At 51.2% G+C, this 18,702-nt stretch overlaps 1 protein-coding gene across 1 annotated transcript in view; it reads left to right on the top strand.

Moving 5' to 3' along the window:
- TAF4 (TATA-box binding protein associated factor 4) overlaps positions 1–18,702 on the top strand; it is a 69,494-nt gene that overhangs the window by 5,463 nt on the left and 45,329 nt on the right. The window contains exon 2 of the mRNA XM_040248873.1: positions 21–397. Within this exon, the coding sequence (XP_040104807.1) occupies positions 21–397 (377 nt within the window). The remainder of the gene's footprint in view (positions 1–20; positions 398–18,702) is intronic.

Genomic DNA, 18,702 nt, shown 5'->3' with positions numbered 1-18,702 from the left:
GCGGCGCCCGCCGCCAACAGTCAGCCCGGGCCTGCCGCCGCGCCCGCGCAGGTGGCCAAGGCCGATTCGCCCAAGACCGCGCTGCAGCCGGCGCCCCCGCCGCCTCAGACCCTGGCGACCAGCTGCCCGGCCGGCGCGGGGTCCGGCATGATCCTCGGGCCAACTATGCAAGGGGCTCTGCCCGCCGCCGCCGCCGCCGGCCTCCCGCCGCCGGCCCCGGGCACCCCCACCGGGCTGCCCAAGGGCTCGGCCAGCGCGGTGACCCAGAGCCTGCCCAGGACGCCCTCGGCCACCACCGGCGGGATCCGGGCCACGCTGACGCCCACGGTCCTCGCCCCACGCCTGCCGCAGCCGCCGCAGAACCCCACCAACATCCAGAACTTCCAGCTGCCCCCAGGTGAGTGGCCGCGCCGCCGAGCGGCTGTGTGTGTGCTCCCCAGCAGGGAGTCCAGGAAGTTGTCGGGCTGGCAGGACGCGGAGGTCATGAGCCCAGCCGGTGCGTCTCTGCCCCGGTCCGGGCCGGTCCCGGGCCTGTATGTGCTCTAGTGTTGGGTGATGTGGCTGCGGGGGTCTCTTAGCTGTGCGGGGCTTGGCTTCTACTCTCCACTGCGTTGGGAAACTTTCTCTGTCGGGACTTCGCCGAGTGGGCCCTCTCCTTTCCTCCTGGCCTTGTATGTCCCTGCCCGGTGCCCCCACGGTGGACAGCAGTAGCAGCTGGCGCTCTGGGGACAACTTGCTGGGTTATTCAGTCTGGGCCGGTGACTTCCCCACGCTTGGCTGTTCTCTCCCTGGTTTCTGGGATCAGGCATATGGCTTGTGTCCTCACTGAACTCTTCTGCTCTGTTACTGGGCTGGTCTGTGATTGGTGTCCCCTTCTGGTGGTCTAGGGACCCCCTTTCCCGGTGAGGTCAGGGGAGTGACGCCCCCTCCGTGAGGCTGGGCAAGCCTGCGTGGAAAGCTTTTGCTCCCCTGCTGACACCAGGATGGCAGAGTTCCCAGGTGAGCTTGTAGGGATCCCGGGGCACACACCCTTCCTGGTCACAGCCCTTGCCTCACGCGGCTCCTGCAGTCGTTTTTCAGCACTTCCCGTAGTGGCCGTGTGGTTCTGCACGGAGTCCTCACTTGGAGGACGCCCGGTTACTTTGATTGTTACCAGTGCAGTCAGCGGTGGGCTGGGGCTCCCCGGTCAGTGAGTCCTTTGGAGGTACAGATGGTGTAGGAGGACAGGCAGCGTCTCCGAACCCACACTCCATCTTCTGTGCTCTGGGCAGCTTTTTAAGGCTTTCTAGGTCCCCGTGGCATTAAGTGTGTCCCGCTGCTTTCTTTCGGGCTTCCTGGACAGAAAGAAACCCCAGCACTGGAGGCTCTGTCTCTGCTTCCATCCCTGGCCTCGCCTGCGTGGACGCAGAGCGCTCCTCCCCTGCCGTGTAGTAACATGTGCTGGCGGCAGTAGTGGAAACAGCACCGCCTGTGTGCGCGTCCCCTCATGCTTTCTGAAGCAGCCGTTGGTCACCTTGAGAGGATTTCAGCGTCTTAGAAGGAAGGTCTTGTTGTCACAGTGCCGTGAGGTTTGGAGCGGTGGCCGCACCTGGCAGGGATCTGATTTCACACCACAGAAGGGAGGAGGCAAGGTTCCAGCCAAGAGTGCTGTGTTTGGGGGTGGTCGTGAGGGCTGCCCTGCTCCCAGGAGGAGGTGATGTGAAATAGGTACCTGAGAGGTGTAGGGTGCCTCTTACAACATGCTTTGTTTTTGAGTCTGTAGGAGGGTTTCATTAAAGGTTCTGTTTTGCTCATTATGTGTATTTTGACCTTTTAGTGGAAAATATGTTTGATCTCTAGTGATGCTTAAAAAAGAGAAGTCATGGTGGTAACAGGTTATGTAAAACATCAAAATACTTTTTAGTTACTCGTTAAAGTATCCCCTCAGTGGTCCTCAGCGCCTGCCCTACTCCTGGCCAGGACAGTTCCCTGCATGACGCTTTTGTTCTGAAAACTGTCAGTGAAGTTTGTGAGTCAGTGGAGCTGGTGAGGCTGGCGCTGTGCCCGGGGAGGAGGCCCCCCGGGGCACTCGTGTGATGCCTGTAGGTGTGGCGGTTTGGGGCTGACTGGATCCCCTCGCCTCTGCATAGGTGCAGCCTTCACTGCCTGCCGCCTTCTGGGGGAGGAAGCTGTGGTTCTGAAAGGGCGCCTCTGTCAGCTTTGTCATGATTGACCATGGATGCACTTTCATCTCCTGTTCTACTGGCGGTGTTAAGGATGTCTGCATGTGACAAGTAGGCGACTCCTTGAAGAAAACTGTAAAAGCGCTGACTCTTGCATGAGTTCTCATGAGTCTTTGCGGTAGTCCCGTGTGTGTGTGTGTGTCTGTGTGTGTGTGTGTGTATCTGTGTGAGTAGAGAACAGCTCATGTTGACATTTGGGTGACAAATGCGGAGAGCTGTGCTTTAAAGGGGCCAAATGCTTTCTAGAAAATAAAAAACTCACATCCATCTCTTCATGCTTCCCCTACCCCCACAGTCGATCCGCTCATTTGGAGCTCTGATTAATTCTGTTCCATCATTTTAATAAAAGCAGGAGCAGAAAAAGCATAGTTAAAACTACTACCAGTTCCCCACAACAAAGTACTTTCTTTTAAATAGTACAAATTAATTCTATAAATCAAAGTGACAGATAATGAATATTCTAGTTACCTCATGTAATTGATCGATTAGAAGATACTAAGTTCTACTTGAGGTCTCCTGTTCATTGAAAGCTCTCATCATAAAAATGTATAAAGCAGAGGTGGAATTAACTTGTGAAAATAGCTATCGCCTGGCTGATAATGCACTCTGGTTAGTACTCAGGGGTTAGGGGTGGGCAGGGTTTTCAAAGCTACACATAGGTGTCAAGTGAAATAACAGACTGTTGGCAATTGGAGTACGGGTGAGAGAGGCCTGCCCCACTGTCGGTGGGTGGTGGTGATGGAAACAGAGGGACAGAGGCTTCACTGAGTCCCTGAGGGCCGGCAGGCCTTGCGTGTTTCATTCTCCCAGCCCACTGTGAGCTCCTGTTGAATTTGGTTTCAGCAGATTCAGTTTTGATGTCTTTGTCAGCACGGTTTTGTAAAGAGACGCTGATGTTATTGTGATTAATTTACTTGTTTGAAGGAACCAGAGTCTCAGTTTTAATCTACTGTGGGGAATATTGAGAACACGTGAGTCTTCAGAGAGATTGTTGCAGCAAAGGCGGTGGTCCCAAGAACAGTGAAGAGCACTAGTTAGTTCTGTACAGCTTAGAGTAGTCATAACATAAAAGTAATATTATGATTATAGTTGAAAGGAGAGAAAAGTGATATGACACCAAAATTAGCATGTGCGCAAATGGTTTTAAGAGATCTTTTCAGATAGGTGTTAGAGATGCTCATTTCTAAAGGTTATCTTTTGTTGGCAAGTTTGCATTTTCAGTGTGTGTCTCTGTCTGTTCTGCTTTCATGGAGAATTTGTCCTCCTGTGATGCTCAGGTTTGGCCAAAGTACAGTTCTCATTCCAGGAGAGAACACCTTTCCTCCATACCCTGGCTTTGGGACTGACTTGGCATGGGCTGACTTAAGATGAATAGTCTGGAGGTGGCTGCGCTTGGAAAGACGGGGTCTAGGGTGGGGTTCCCATCCTCGGTGAATGGAACTGTTGCATGGTGGGGAAAGAGGAAGAAGAGCCTGGGGACCAACTTCTGTGTAGACCGTGGTGAGTTCTGGGATGGCGGACCCTGAGCAGGATGGTAGGGCTTAGGGCTCAGGATGTTCTAGTGGCCGACTTCTGCAGAAGTGTTTGGCACAAGGGATAGCCTTAGGAGTTTATATGTTGTCACTTGAGGGCACTCTTCACCTGGGACAGAATACATGGTTCCGGGGGCCTCAGTTTCCCCAGGTAGAAAGTGGGCTTCATCCTGTTTTGAAGGCTGTGAAACTGCATTGGGATGAACCGTGCACGACTGTCAAGTAGTGTTTATTCACATGCTGTCTCAGCTCCCTGGCCTTTGTCATCAGCTTCAAGCAGTATGTCCTATGGATGTAGCCGAGTCTACAGGATGGCTTTATTCCCATCAAAACTGCACCCAGATTTGATAGGTTCTCAGCACCCCGGGGAGCCTGGTTCTGTAGGTGAGAAAGTTGCTGAGGTTTCACAAGTGGGCTGCAGGTCTGGGGGATGCGTCCTGACAGACATGGGGGACATGGAGTGCAACCCTCTGTGGAGAGAGTGGACCTGGGTAGGGGCTCACTTTAGGCCAAAGGCCTTGGCCAAGTTTTCCTCTTGATATACTTAGATAACAGTGGGATTTGAAAAGAAGGAAGAAAAATAACTTTGGGGCAGCTCTGCTCAGTGACAGATGAGGTGATGTCTCTGAGGTCACTTCTCCACTGCCAGCTTGGGGGAGGCCCTCAGTGGACAAGCAGGCAGTCCCTCCTCCTCGCTCTCTGCCCCACCTTCTGTCCTGGCTCTCCCCATCTCTTTAGTGTGGACATAGCCTGGGATGATGTCCCATGCCCACGTAGGTGTCTTTGGGACTCATGATCCTCACATTTTAGCAGCAACCAGGAAAGGCACCCCCAGGCCTTTTGGGGATGTCTCTTCTCACTGCTCACTATGCTCCAGGGCAGTGAACCCTGCCCTAGTGGCGAAGTCACCGGAGTTTGAGAAGTTTGAGAACAGTCAGTCCTGCTGCAGGAGGGGTCAGCCCTTATCTGATAGGGCTCTGGAAGGAAGCAGTTAGGAAGATGGTCTCCTGGCTGGTGGGTGGCCATCCTGTCTCCCTGGACGGTGCGGGTGGAGCCTGGGCTCCTCAGATACCTTCAAAGTTGCCGACTGGTGGGCGCTGGGCCCCCAGCGGTGGGGTGGGATCGGAACAGGACTGGCCTGGTTCTGCCCTTCCCTGCCCTAGCTCAGGAGGTGGCAGTGGGAAAGAGCAGTAGGGGCGAGCGCACGTGTTTGTTTCTTTGAAATCGTAATGAGATGACGGTGGTTCTGACATGCTTCTTGAGCCCGTTGCAGTGTGTAAATGTAAGCTTTCCTTGTCATAAGTGATACGTCTGAAGAAAGCTTTTTTATAAATCACTAGTTGTGTGTGAGTTGATCAAAACATAATTAAAACTGTTTTTGAAAATCTTGAAACAGAGATTTGAAAGGACTCTGGAGAAACTTGCCTGAGCTTTGGGGTAATTTGCATCTTTCTCAAAAGCACTTTTCCTTGTCTTCAAGTTGATAACAAGCAGGAGACTCAGGTTTTCAGATTGTCTTGATTGACTCTGTCGCTGCTTGGGGCTCTCACCTCTGAGATTTGTCTTTGGCTGGAGGTTGGCAGCCTATTATTTAATCAGGCTTTTGATAGTAACAGGACAAACTGAGAAAGAAAAACAAGGGAGAGGGGAGCTGTCTGCAACAGGACCCTCTGTCCTGGGTGTTGTGTGCCTGACAGGTGATTGCATTGCGCTGTTTCCTTTCGGGCCTAAGGGGTCATGACCCCTGGTCTGTAAATTAACAAACACTGCACCTCAGACCATCTTAGAATAATTGCTCTTTAACGCCGAGTGAAGTAGATTAAGTGCTATAAAATTATGTTTGAAAATTGGAAACTTTATATTTCTAGGATAGGGCCATGCAAGCTTTAAATTAACAGTTTTGAATTTTACATATCCTCAAATAGCTACACCAAGAAATTAAAACCTTCAGAAGACAAAGTTGTCCACAATTTAGATTCCTCCCTTGCTCCCAGTTTGAGAAGCGCATGGATGCCACACCTGTTTCTTGTCTGGCTGCCCGCCTGGCTGTGCTGCTGCTGTGGGGTGGGTGGAGGCTGTGCGTGGGTGGAGGGGGGAGCCCCCCACCCTCCCAGTGTGGGCTTCCTGATGGACGTGACGCAGGCCTGTGAGCGCAGAGCCCCTCTGCAGCCCTGTGGGCCTGTGAAGCTGGGTCGGACGTTTGTCCTTTCCTCCTGAAGTTAGAGCCTGGATGGGACCTTTCTGTATTTTCCATGTGGCATGGGAGGACGGGACATGCCTGCTGATGTTGAGCCCCAAACTTGGGAGGTATGTGACCAGGTGAAGAGGAGGGTGCAGGGGGTTGGTGCTGATGCTGGGGAACTTGTGTCCTGGAGGGCTTGGTATTGTCTGAGTATCATCCCGCTCCAGAGATGGGGAAATCTTAAAACAGTTCTTCAAATTGGATGTTGGATTTCAGAACTTAGGGGCATGTGGTAAGAAGGTTCTACCTCGTGAGTGACTTGTTTTGGGGGTCAGTGGCCTGAGTGAACACTGAATGGACAGGGCAGGACTCGGAGACCTCAGTCCCCTCCCCAGTGCTGGGCGCGGCTGGCCTGCTGGTCAGGCAGAAAGGGGCTGGTGGGGTTAGCAAGGAGGCCATGGGCTTTGGGGAGGAAGTGTATACTGTGCTTACACCTGAGTCTCAGGGTCGGGGGCAGAAGGCAGCTTTTCTGCTCTTTGCGCTGAAGTATGTGGACAGCTACTCAGGAAAGGTGTTCAAAGGAGTTTGTACAGCTCTCACAGGGGGGCTCGTCTTCATGAAGTTTATGGACGCCAGGCGTTAGTGAGCTCAGCACAGAAGAGACAGGCCTGTGTCGAGTCTGTTTGATCTTGTAAAAATGCTGTGAAATAGTAGCGTCTTAAGTATGATGGTGACTGTTCAAACAGTTATAAAGGAATATGGTCTTGATTTTTTAAAAATAAAACTGTTATACAAATTGTCGGTCACTTGAAAATGATTTCTTTGCCCACCTGTTTTTTCTGATCATAAAATTAGTTTTATTCATTATAGGAAGTTTGGAAAGAGAGGAAAAGTGTAAGGAGGGAAAAGACATCACTTGTAACCTCACTTTGTTGGCCAGGTCTAATTTTGGCGATGTCATCTCAGCCCATGTTGGATGCAGAAGTGCTTCTAACTTTTACGGAGTCGGGGTCACCCCATAAGGGCCGCCTTCTCCTGCCTAAGTTTTGGGTGTGGCTCCCACCCCTCAGTGGTCTTTGAAGTTCCCTTTGGTACCCCTCTGCCTCAGGCCAGCACTTTTCTCAGCGCCGTGACCCCCTGCAGTGCTCGTGTCCACTGGTCTGGCGTGACCATCCCGTGTCTACTCTCTGTGCGCCTGCTGTGCTGTACGTTTTCAAGTCTTTGATACTGGTGTCTTTTGAAGGATTCGACTGTTTATGCTTTTAAAACCGTGGTGTTTAGAAACATGGCCAAAATGTGACTTTTTAGAAACCAGCAGTGTTCTAAAGATTTCCTTTAGCAAGTCGTACCTGGTTTCGCATCTGGATTCTTAAACCTTGTGAGGGTAATTAAGCCCTTGGTTGATGGAGGTGTTGGTGGAGACCATATCCTGCTTTCCAGGCATGGATTGAGCCAGTGAGCCAGGCTGCTGTGGATGCTGGCGTCCAGGCTGGGGCCCCAGACCCACAGAGCCCCTGCTGTTGGAGGCTTGGTTTTGCGGGTTTCTTACCCCAGGTTGGTGAAGGAGTGGACAAGGGACCAGAAGGCCTTCCGAGCAGGCAGTTGAAGCCTGGGTGGTGAGAAGGGAGCTGCATGCTGCTGGGGACCTGGGTTCAGGAGAGGAAGGGGCCAGTGCAGGGACTTGAGAGCAGGTCAGGGAGGAGACCCCAAGTTGGGGGAGCCACGGGGGCTGGCTGGGGGCTGGCTGGTCACAGAGCTGTGCATTCAGAAGTGCTGGGGGTTGAGTTTATTCCAGGGTTCTCAGCAGGGCAGTGGTCAGATCTGAGCTGTGTGATGAGAGCACTTTGTGTGTGTGGAGTACAGGGGTGAGGTAGGTAGAGGCAGGTTGGCCAGCAGGGGTTGATGGTGGCCGGGGAAGCATCCAGGCGTAGGCAGGCCGCCGGGCCTGGGATGCCAGTGTCGACGTGGAGCGTGGTGGACCTACTGATAGGTTGGAGGTCGGGGGTAAGGACAGGGCCTCCTGGGGGGAGTGAGGTTGGAGACGGGGGTGACATGAAAGAAGGTGGAACATTCCCTGGGGGCCAGTGGGGGTGGGCACAAGTGTGCTTGTTTGGACGTGTTAAATTTGAGATGCCTGTTTGTGGAGGAAATGGAGGGAGTTGAATATAAACAGAAGATTGAGGGAGAGGTCGGAAGAGGTCAGAATTTGGGAGTCGTGGTGTTTGATGGAATTTTTCGTTGTGGGGTCACCTCAGTGCAGATCCAGAGAGAGAGGGCTGCCTTCTGGGAGAGGGTGGAGAGGGGCAGACCCTGCTGGGCAGAGGGTAAGGAGGAAGGGGGGAGTCTGAATGCTTCCAGTCCTTCTGGGTAGAGTATTTTGTGATGTTGGACGTTGTCACTGGGGAAGTGCTGTCCACTGGCCTCTGCCTTATTATGAAGACCCCGTAGAATGAATGTCAGTACTCTCTTTGTGGGGCTCGAAGTCAGTGAGCCCAGGTGTGTGCAGTCCTTGACTCCTGCCATGTGCCAGTGGGTAGGCATCTGTAGGTCTTCAGGGGCCTGTTGGTTTCTGGAGCTGATGGTCCCCTGCAGATGACCTCCTTTGAAGATGCTGAGACTGGAGGTGAGTCGCTTTTCAAGGACCTAATGGCCACTTACCAAGGGGCTGGGATGGGTGCCACCCTCCTTCCGGTATGCCCTCTGGGCTGTGCCCACTGAAGCAGCTGGTGTTCAGGGACCAGGCTCTGCACAGGGAAAGTCTGCATGTGGAGAGGCTGTCCCAGGGAGCACGCTTGCTTCCTGTCTGGAGAGCAGGTATGGCAGGGCGTGGAGTGCCCGGCTGTGGGCTTCTCCTGGCGGCAGGAACTGTGCTCCGTGGTCCTGGCTTTGAAAGGCCCCTCATGGCCCCTCATGGCCCTCGCAAGTGCTCCGGTAGAGGCCACCCTGCTGACTAGGAGGGTGGAGCTGTCAGGAGGCACCCTGGCCTCAAAGGGCAGAGGCCACGGCCCGTCCAGCTGGGCCCTGAAGGCACAGAGCTGTTTCGGTGGACAGTCAGTGGCCCTATTCGTGGCCCCACAGGCCAGGACGGTGGTTCCAGAGCTTGGCTGCTCATCGATCAGCAAGCATGAACTGAGCACCAAGTTCAAGTCCAACCTGGTGCTGAAGCAGGACTGTCCTGCCCTCAGGGAGTGCCCTTCTGATGGGTGGAGCATGGCTGAAGCTCTGCGGGTCAGTGGGGGTGGGGCGAGTGGAATGTCATTTCTGAGTTGCCGTGTCATTAGTCACTCCCTCCCTTGGTGTAATTTCTCAAAATAGGCTTTCTGCCTGTTCTGTTCAGTTCTGGATGCTCCGCAGTTTCCTCTGTTGCTTTGGACTGATTAGATAACAAGTCAGGTTTCATGCCGCTTAGTGACGTGTTTTGCAGTTAAACTCAGTTCAGAATGTCCACCTTGAAAGTCCTCGGGTGATGAAGACAGCCTCCAGCTGGGCCACGGGGATGATGGGCGAAGAGCTCGTTAGGGATCGTGTGGGTCCAGGCAAGGCTCCCAATCTCTGTGTGCCTTGGCAGCCTGGCCTGGGCCCTTGTGGGCCGACTCTGCTATCCTTCCACGCTGAGCAGTTGGGAAACCACTGAATGTCTCTGAGGCTGCGCTTGGGGGTAGTGTTGGCTTGGTGACCTTGGGGGCTGCCGGCCTGCTGGGGACCTGCCACCCTAGAGAGAAGTGTCTTGTTCCGGCCTAGCCTCAGCAAGGTGGGATAGGCCGTGCGGGGACGCATGGGCACAGGCAGAGCTGACAGAGCATCTGGGCTCCATTCCCTGGGTCAGCACGGCTGGCCAGCAGGAGTACCCCATGTGCAGGGAGAGGGGGGCCCAGGGTGAGCCCACTTCCATGGCTGTGCAGGGACACTGCTGGGATCAGTGTGTTCCCACCTGTTTTGTGTCTTGTGTTCCTTCACTTGAGGGCAGTTGTCCAGAGGATGGGTTTGAACCCTCTGAAGGTGTGGCTTCAGAACCCGCGGCCCCCAGCAGAGCAGGCCCTTCCTCAGGACGATGGGTCTCTCCCTGAGGCTTGTCTCCAGGAGCTCCAGACAGCAGGGCAGGTGTTCTGAGTCTGTGTAGGTGGGACTTTCTGGGAATTACCCGTTGGTCTCGATTGTGGTCTCATCAGTGAAGCAGGGCACCTGGGCCTTGCTCTGCCTTGACTTCTGCACTGGCATGGCGCTCATGTGGGGAGTCCCGGATACCTGGGGGTGTTTGCGGACAGTCCATCGTTTAGCAGACTGGCCGAAACTTCGGGAAGCATTGGTGGAGATGGAGGCCAGTGGAGGGCAGGGTGTGTGTTTGGATGTGAGGTGTGTAGAGTTGAATGAGTCACAGTCTGGTCGTTTACCAGTTAAATAATCACTTGTGACACTCCTGGCAGGAGACCCCGGTCCCTGCCTGCCTCCCGTGTAACTGTCTGGACCCTACCTCCCCAGCTGCAGCAGCCCGTGTCCCCACTTGTGGTCACCACACCCTTGTTTTCCGCTCCTACCCGCTTGGGGCATCTTACTATGTGTAGCTGAACCATGTGTTGGATTTTGTTGTCCCTCTGTAGGGAGAGCCGTGCTGTGGGCCATTTTCTGGGGCCTTGGGTGTTACGGTGCAGGGGTGCTCCTCCTGTAGGGTGGGTGGTGGTTTGTCGTGTGGGGACCCTTGCTCTGGTCTCCAGTGGGGGAGCAGGGGGCACAGGCCTGTTGTGGGGGGAATTGTCATCCAGGAAGCGTTGCCACTTCCCAGCAGCATGTGGGACATCCTGCGAGCAGGCCAGTGGCTCCCTTAGGAAAGTCACATGCTTGGTTCTAGAAGTTTGAGTTTGGGTCGTCTACCCACATGAGTGTGAGTTAGGAAGTGGGTTCAGGGCTGGGACCTAGAAAGGGGTTCTTAAAAGGGGGATTGCTCTTCACACCACAGGGACGGTGTGCTCACCTGGTTTGGGGGAGGGTAGGATAGCCAGGAGAAGAGAAGCTGCCAGAAATGGGTTCTGGGTGTTGTGACCCCTGGAGGGTGGAACAGGTGGAGCCCGCGAAGGATGCTGTGGAGGAGAGAGGGCGGCGTGCGTTCCAGCCACTGGACTGCCAGGGGATTCCCGCAACCTCCTGTCCATCTACTCTCTCCTCCTCTTGCGAGCTTAGTACCTCTTAGGTTCTTTTACTCTTGGTTTAGAGGGTCTTGGTGTGGGAGGAGATTGTCCCACTATCAGCCAGTCACTCAGAGGCTGTTTCTCAGGTGGGGTTTGGGGCTCTACCCTGGATTGTCCAGTTCAGTTCAGTCGTTCGGTCATGTCCGACTCTTTGCGACCCCATGAATCGCAGCACGCCAGGCCTCCCTGTCCATCACCAACACCCGGAGTTTACTCAAACTTATGTCCATCAAGTCGATGATGCCATCCAGCCATCTCATCCTCTGTCGTCCCCTTCTCCTCCTGCCCCCAATCCCTCCCAGCATCAGAGTCTTTTCCAATGAGTCAACTCTTCGCATGAGGTAGCCAAAGTATTGGAGTTTCAGCTTTAGCATCAGTCCTTCCAATGAACACCCAGGACTGATCTCCTTTAGAATGGACTGGTTGGATCTCCTTGCAGTCCAAGGGACTCTCAAGAGTCTTCTCCAACAACATAGTTCAAACGCATCAATTCTTCAGTGCTCAGCCTTCTTCACAGTCCAACTCTCACATCCATGCATGACCACTCGAAAAACCATAGCCTTGACTAGATGGACCTTTGTTGGCAAAGTAATGTCTCTGCTTTTTTAATATGCTATCTAGGTTAGTCATAATTTTCCTTCCAAGGAGTAAGCGTCTTTTACTTTTGTGGCCGCAATCACCATCTGCAGTGATTTTGGAGCCCCCCAAAATAAAGTCTGACACTGTTTCCACTGTTTCCCCATCTATTTCCCATGAAGTGATGGGACTAGATGCCATGATCTTTGTTTTCTGAATGTTGAGCTTTAAACCAACTTTTTCACTCTCCTCTTTCACTTTCATCAAGAGGCTTTTTAGTTCCTCTTCACTTTCTGCCATAAGGGTGGTGTCATCTGCATATCTGAGGTTATTGATATTTCTCCCGGCAATCGTGATTCCAGCTTGTGCTTCTTCCAGCCCAGCGTTTCTCATGATGTACTCTGCATATAAGTTAAATAAGCAGGGTGACAATATACAGCCTTGACGGACTCCTTTTCCTCTTTGGAACCAGTCTGTTGTTCCATGTCCAGTTCTAACTGTTGCTTCTTGACCTGCATATAGGTTTCTCAAGAGGCAGGTCAGGTGGTCTGGTATTCCCATCTCTTTCAGAATTTTCCACAGTTTATTGTGATCCACACAGTCAAAGGCTTTGTCATAGTGAATAAAGCAGAAATAGATGTTTTTCTGGAACTCTTTTGCTTTTTCGATTATCCAGCGGATGTTGGCAGTTTGATCTCTCGTTCCTCTGCCTTTTCTAAAACCAGCTTGAACATCTGGAAGTTCACAGTTCACATATTGCTGAAGCCTGGCTTGGAGAATTTTGAGCATTACTTTACTAGCGTGTGAGATGAGTGCAATTGTGTGGTAGTTTGAGCATTCTTTGGCATTGCCTTTCTTTGGGATTGGAATGAAAACTGACCTTTTCCAATCCTGTGGCCACTGCTGGGTTTTCCAAATTTGCTGGCATATTGAGTGCAGCACTTTCACAGCATCATATTTCAGGATTTGAAATAGCTTAACTGGAATTCCATACTAGCAAAAGTAGATTAAAAAATAATAATTTTTTAAAAAGCATTTTTAGTTTCACAACAATTTAAGAGGAAAATCTAGTGATTTTCTATACACTTCTGCCCCCAACACACAAAACCTCCCTCAGCATCCACAACCCCCACCAGAAGATGCATTTGTTACAGCTGGTAAGCCTGCATTGGCACATCATCACCACTCAGGGCGCACAGTTTCTAGCCGGGCTCGCTGCTGTGCTGTGCCCTCTGTGGGTCTGGATGAACGTGCGATGCTGCGCCTCCATCACGACGGCGTCACACAGAGTGCTTTACTGCCCGCACAGTGCTTGCTGCTCCACCTCGTGTCCCTCTTCTTCAACCCCTGGCAGCCACTCATCTTTTCACTCTCTCCATAGTTTTGTCTTTTCCAGAATGGCATATAGTTGGAATCATACGCTATTGCTGTTTTCTCTGATTGGCTTCTTTCGTTTGGTAATACACACTCAAGGTTTCACCGTGTCTTTGTCACGGCTTGATGGTTCATTTCTTTTTATCACTCTGTGACGTTCCACCATCCTGGTGCTCTACTGTTTGTTTATCCATCACCTAGTGAAGGGCGTCTTGGTTTCTTCCAAGTTCTAACAGTTCCGCGTACGGCTGCTGTAACATCCACGTGCGGGTTGTAGTGTGGATGTAAGTTTCAGCTCCTTCAGGTAAATAGGAGCAAGAGTTGCTGCATCGTATGGTGAGAACCTGCCAAACTCTCTTCCCAAGTGACCACACGGTTTCACATCCCTGCCAGCAGGGAACAAGTGTTCCTGTTGCCCCACACCCTCACCAGCACTCGGTGCTGTCAGTGTTCTGGGTTTCGGCCTTTCTATTTGGACTGTGGTAGCATCTCGTTGCTTTTGGAGAAGGCAGTGGCACCCCACTCCAGTACTCTTGCCTGGAAAATACCATGGACAGAGGAGCCTAGTAGGCTGCAGTCCATGGGGTCGCTAAGAGTCGGACATGACTGAGCGACTTCACTTTCACGTTTCACTTTCATGCATTGGAGAAGGAAATGGCAACCCACTCCAGTGTTCTTGCCTGGAGAACCCCAGGGACGGAGGAGCCTGGTGGGCTGCCGTCTATGGGGTCGCACAGAGTCGGACACGACTGAAGCGACTTAGCAGCAGTAGTAGCAGCAGCAGCAGCATCTTGTTGCTTTAATTCGGGTTTCCCTGCTGACATACTATGTGGAGCATCTCTCCATGTGCTTGTTTGCCTTCTGTACTTTGCTGAGATACCTGTTTAGGTCTTTGGCCTATTTCCAATTAGGTTGTTTGTTTTCTTGATGAGTTTTAAGAGTTCTTTGCATATTTTGGATTACAGTTTATCGATGTGTCTTTTGCAAGTATTTTCTTCTCCCAGTCTATGACTTGTCTTCTCGTTCTCTTGATATTGTCTTTTGTAGAACAGATGTTTTCAGTTTTTATGAAGTTCAGCCTATCAGTTTTCTCTTTTATGGACTGTGCCTTTGGTGTTGTATCTGAAAAGGCATCACTGTGCCCGCATCACCTAGGTTTTTTTCTGTTATCTTCTAGGGGTTTCATAGTTTGCACTTTACATTTAGGTCTGTGATACATTTGAGTTCATTCTTGTGATGGGTGTAAGGTCTGCGTCTAGATTCATCTTTTGCTGGTGGAGGGGTGTCCAGTGGTTCTAGCACCATTTATTGAAGAGACTGTCTTTGCTCTGTTGTGTTGCTTTGCTGCTTTGTCCAAGATCAGTTGACTGTGTTTATGGGGTTCTGTTTCTGGGCTCTCTGTTTTGCTCCATCGATCTGTTTGTTCTTTCCCTGAACCACTCTGTCTCCACTACTGTAGCATTTTAGTGAGTCCTGAAGCCGGGTGATCACTCCTCCGGCTCTGTTCTCCTTCAGTGCTCTGGGGCCCGTTCTGGGTCTTTGGCCTCCTCTCCATGTGAACTTCAGAATCTGCTTATTGATACTCATGAAATAACACACTGGGATTTTGATTGGGAATGTGTTGAGTCTACAGATCAAGTTGGGAAGAACTAACATCTAGACAGTATCGAGCCTTTCTCTACATAAATGTGGAGTATCTATTTCTTCATTGATTTAGTTCTCCTTTGACTTAATTCATCATTGTAGGCATTATGTTAGATTTATAACAAATCCTGAAAGATGATGCTGTGAAAGTGCTGCACTCAGTATGCCAACAAGTTTGGAAAACTCAGCAGTGGCCACAGAACTGGAAAAGGTCAGTTTTCATTCCAATCCCAAAGAAAGGCAATGCCAAGAATGCTCAAACTACCACACAATTGCACGCATCTCACACGCTAGTAAAGTAATGCTCAAAATTATCCAAGCCAGGCTTCAGCAATACGTGAACCATGAACTTCTTGATGTTCAAGCTGGTTTTAGAAAAGGCAGAGGAACCAGAGATCAAACTGCCAACATCTGCTGGATCATGGAAAAAGCAAGAAAGTTCCAGAAAAACATCTATTTCTGCTTTATTGACTATGCCAAAACCTTTGACTGTGTGGATCACAATCAACTGTGGACAATTCTGAAAGAGATGGGAATACCAAACCACCTGTCTTGCCTCTTGATAAATCTGTATGCAGGTCAAGAAGCAACAGTTAGAACTGGACATGGAACAACAGACTGGTTCCAAAGAGGAAAAGGAGTCCGTCAAGGCTGTATATTGTCACCCTGCTTATTTAACTTATATGCATATGAGTACATCATGAGAAACGCTGGGCTGGAAGAAGCACAAGCTGGAATCACAATTGCCGGGAGAAATATCAATAACCTCAGATATGCAGATGACACCACCCTTATGGCAGAAAGTGAAGAGGAACTAAAAAGCCTCTTGATGAAAGTAAAAGAGGAGAGTGAAAAAGTTGGTTTAAAGCTCAACATTCAGAAAACAAAGATCATGGCATCTAGTCCCATCACTTTATGGGAAATAGATGGGGAAACAGTGGAAACAGTGTCAGACTTTATTTTGGGGGGCTCCAAAATCACTGCAGATGGTGACTGCAGCCATGAAATTAAAAGACGCTTACTCCTTGGAAGAAAAGTTATGACCAACCTACATAGTATATTGAAAAGCAGAGACATTACTTTGCCAACTAAGGTCCGTCTAGTCAAGGCTATGGTTTTTCGAGTGGTCATGTATGGATGTGAGAGTTGGACTGTGAAGGCTGAGCACCGAAGAACTGATGCTTTTGAACTGTGGTGTTGGAGAAGACTCTTGAGAGTCCCTTGGACTGCAAGGAGATCCAACCAGTCCATTCTGAAGGAGATCAGCCCTGGGATTTCTTTGGAAGGACTGATGCTAAAGCTGAAACTCCAATACTTTGGCCACCTCACGTGAAGAGTTGACTCATTGGAAAAGACTCTGATGCTGGGAGGGATTGGGGGCAGGAGGAGAAGGGGACGACAGAGGATGAGATGGCTGGATGGCATCACCGACTCGATGGACATGAGTCTGAGTGAACTCCGGGAGTTGGTGATGGATGGGGAGGCATGGTGTGCTGCGATTCATGGGGTCGCAAAGAGTCGGACACGACTGAGCGACTGAACTGATTTCATTTTTTTGATGCTAACATAAATGGTATTGTGTTTTTAATTTCAAATTCCATTTATTCATTGTTGGTTTATAGGAAAGCAATTGGATTTTATGTATTAACTTTGTATCCTGCAACCTTGCTATATCCGTTTATTAGTTCCAAGGAGTTATTCGTTTTTTGGTCAGTTTTTTTGGATTTTCTGTGTAGATGATCATATGATATGTGAACGAAGACAGTTTTATTTTTTCTTTTCCAATCTGTATAGTCTTTATTTCCTTTTATTGCCCTGGCCAGGAGTTCCGGTTTTAAGCAGTGGTGAGAGGGGGGGCGTTTTTGCCCACACCAGATCTTAGTGGAAAAGCTTTGAGTTTCTCACCATTCAGTATGATGTTAGCTGTCGACTTTTTGTAGGTTATCAAGTTGAGGTAATTGATCTTTTTTCCTGTATTGAGACTTTTTACTATGAATGGGGGTATTTGGGGAGCCTCCATGGGACGCTTAGGGGCACACACTTGGCAGGGGAAGGCTGAGGGAGACCCCCTATCCTGTCCGGGTCTCTGTCCCTGAGCGAATCCAGGGTTCTGAGAAGGGCATTTCTGGAATGCTAGTGCCTTCCTTGGTCTGGGGTTCTGGTGACAAGGGCCAGTGTTGCAGCCCAAGGGACCTGGCCCCACCTGAGCCCCCAAGGGCTTTTGGACTTTCAAGGGTGAATTGGGTGTTTGTGTTAGAAAGTGACCCTCCCCACTGGGATGTCCTGCTCTGGGTTGGGGGTGGGCTGGTTCCCATACCCCATGGATAGTGAGGAGGGAGGTGTCTGCTGGGTGGCTGGGGGGTGGGGGTGGGGGCCAGCCTTGGTGAAGGGCTGTGAGATAGGTGGAAGAGTGAGTCTGGGGGATCCCAGGAAATAGTGGCATGGGTGCTGCTTGTCCGTCAGGCAGCCATGTCTGAGTGTCCTGGTAAGGGAGTCCGGGCGCTGTATTGAGACGATAGATCTCTGGTCCCCTTGACGTGTCATTTTCCATAGGACTAGAATTTGATGGTGGATGTTTGTATTCCCCATACGCTTGGTGTGGAGACCAGGGGTCACTTCTCTTATGGCAGAGCCCGGCTTGTGCAGGTTAAGCACTTTGCGGTTGCACGGTGTGAGCACTTCCTTCACAGCAGAGAGAAGGGCTTGTTTTCTCAGTGTCCTGTGAGATGTCACTACCTCCACTCGTGAGTCTGGTTCTTTACAACCAGGCTGTGCCTCTGGAGGTCTCCCTGAGGGTAGCTTCACCAAGGATCCACCGAAGACAGTGTCCTTTTTCTTTTGGGTAGGGTCTTCTCTACTTGTGGCTGAGTTTACAGGTTCCCGTTCACGTCTAGGGTTCCTGTTTTAGGGACGGGAATGTCAGGTTCCCTTGCTGGGAACGAGTGTGAGTGCTCACTATCTTTAGGAGAAGTCTGCTCTCAGTGCCTGCTTCTCACTCTGAGAAGGTGGTGCCTCAGGGCTGAGGACAGCAGTCAGGAGACAGCTCTGTTCAGAATGGCAGGAGTTTGGAATAGATGTGAGACAGATCTTGAAAATGGCTGGCAAACACATGAACAGTCATCAGAGGAATTCTGATGAAGGCCTCTGTGGGGTCCCCCCACTCCGTCCACTCCCACTGAGGCAGGTAGAGTGAAAAGGACTGAGCGCACCTCCAGTGGGCGGATGTGTGGGGGTTGTTTCAGAAGTGGCCTTGGTACGGTACACGTTTCCTCATCTTACAAACAAACCGGGTAAGATCTGGTCTCTCAATTTATTTCCATTGTAGAAAATGTGATGAACAGGAAAAAAGTGTGGGAAAAGAATGATTATTATTAATGTGTACTGTTATTTCTGTCACCAAGAGGTCATTATAATAATCTCTGACCCATTGTTTCTTGATGTCCAGGATTTCCCAGGTCCTTAACTATGCTCTGGCTAACATGATCTTAATGGGTGTGCATGTAAGTGACCCGTCATTCACTCTTCAGTACTAGTCTAGTGCCAGCTCTGGGCCAGGCCTGGTTGTGCATGATGGGACCCTGCAGAGAGGGAAGACGTGCCGGGGCGGGCAGGAGCGTGTGTGGGGTGAGTGGTGGAGGGTGGGTTCCTCACGTGCCTGTGTGGGCGGGCTCTTGCTGTGGGAGCGACCCAGATGCTTACTGTGTCTTCTCGTGTGTGTCTCCTCATGGTCTTGGCTGAGTCTGGGGTTGGTCTGTGTGTTGTAAGGAGAGTGGCTCACACAGTGTTTCTGGAGGTGCCTCTGTCTTGTTGTCCCCTGTCTCTGCACTGGGGGCCAGGTGGGGTGGGGATGGCTCTTCATTCTGTCCTGCTGGGCTGTGAGTGCTCACTGTGTCCTGTGCTCTCGGGGCCCCAGGCCTGGAGATGAACTTTTCCCAGCGAGATGGGGAACAGTCTTTAGAGGAAAATGGCTCTGGAAAAGCCAGGGGCTG

The sequence above is a fragment of the Oryx dammah genome, unplaced genomic scaffold (assembly GCF_014754425.2).
Source record: "Oryx dammah isolate SB20612 unplaced genomic scaffold, SCBI_Odam_1.1 HiC_scaffold_10, whole genome shotgun sequence".
In the NCBI taxonomy this organism is placed as follows: Eukaryota; Metazoa; Chordata; class Mammalia; order Artiodactyla; family Bovidae; genus Oryx; species Oryx dammah.
The sequence above is the reverse complement of the archived record's forward strand: the minus strand, read 5'-3'. Positions and strand labels throughout refer to the sequence as shown.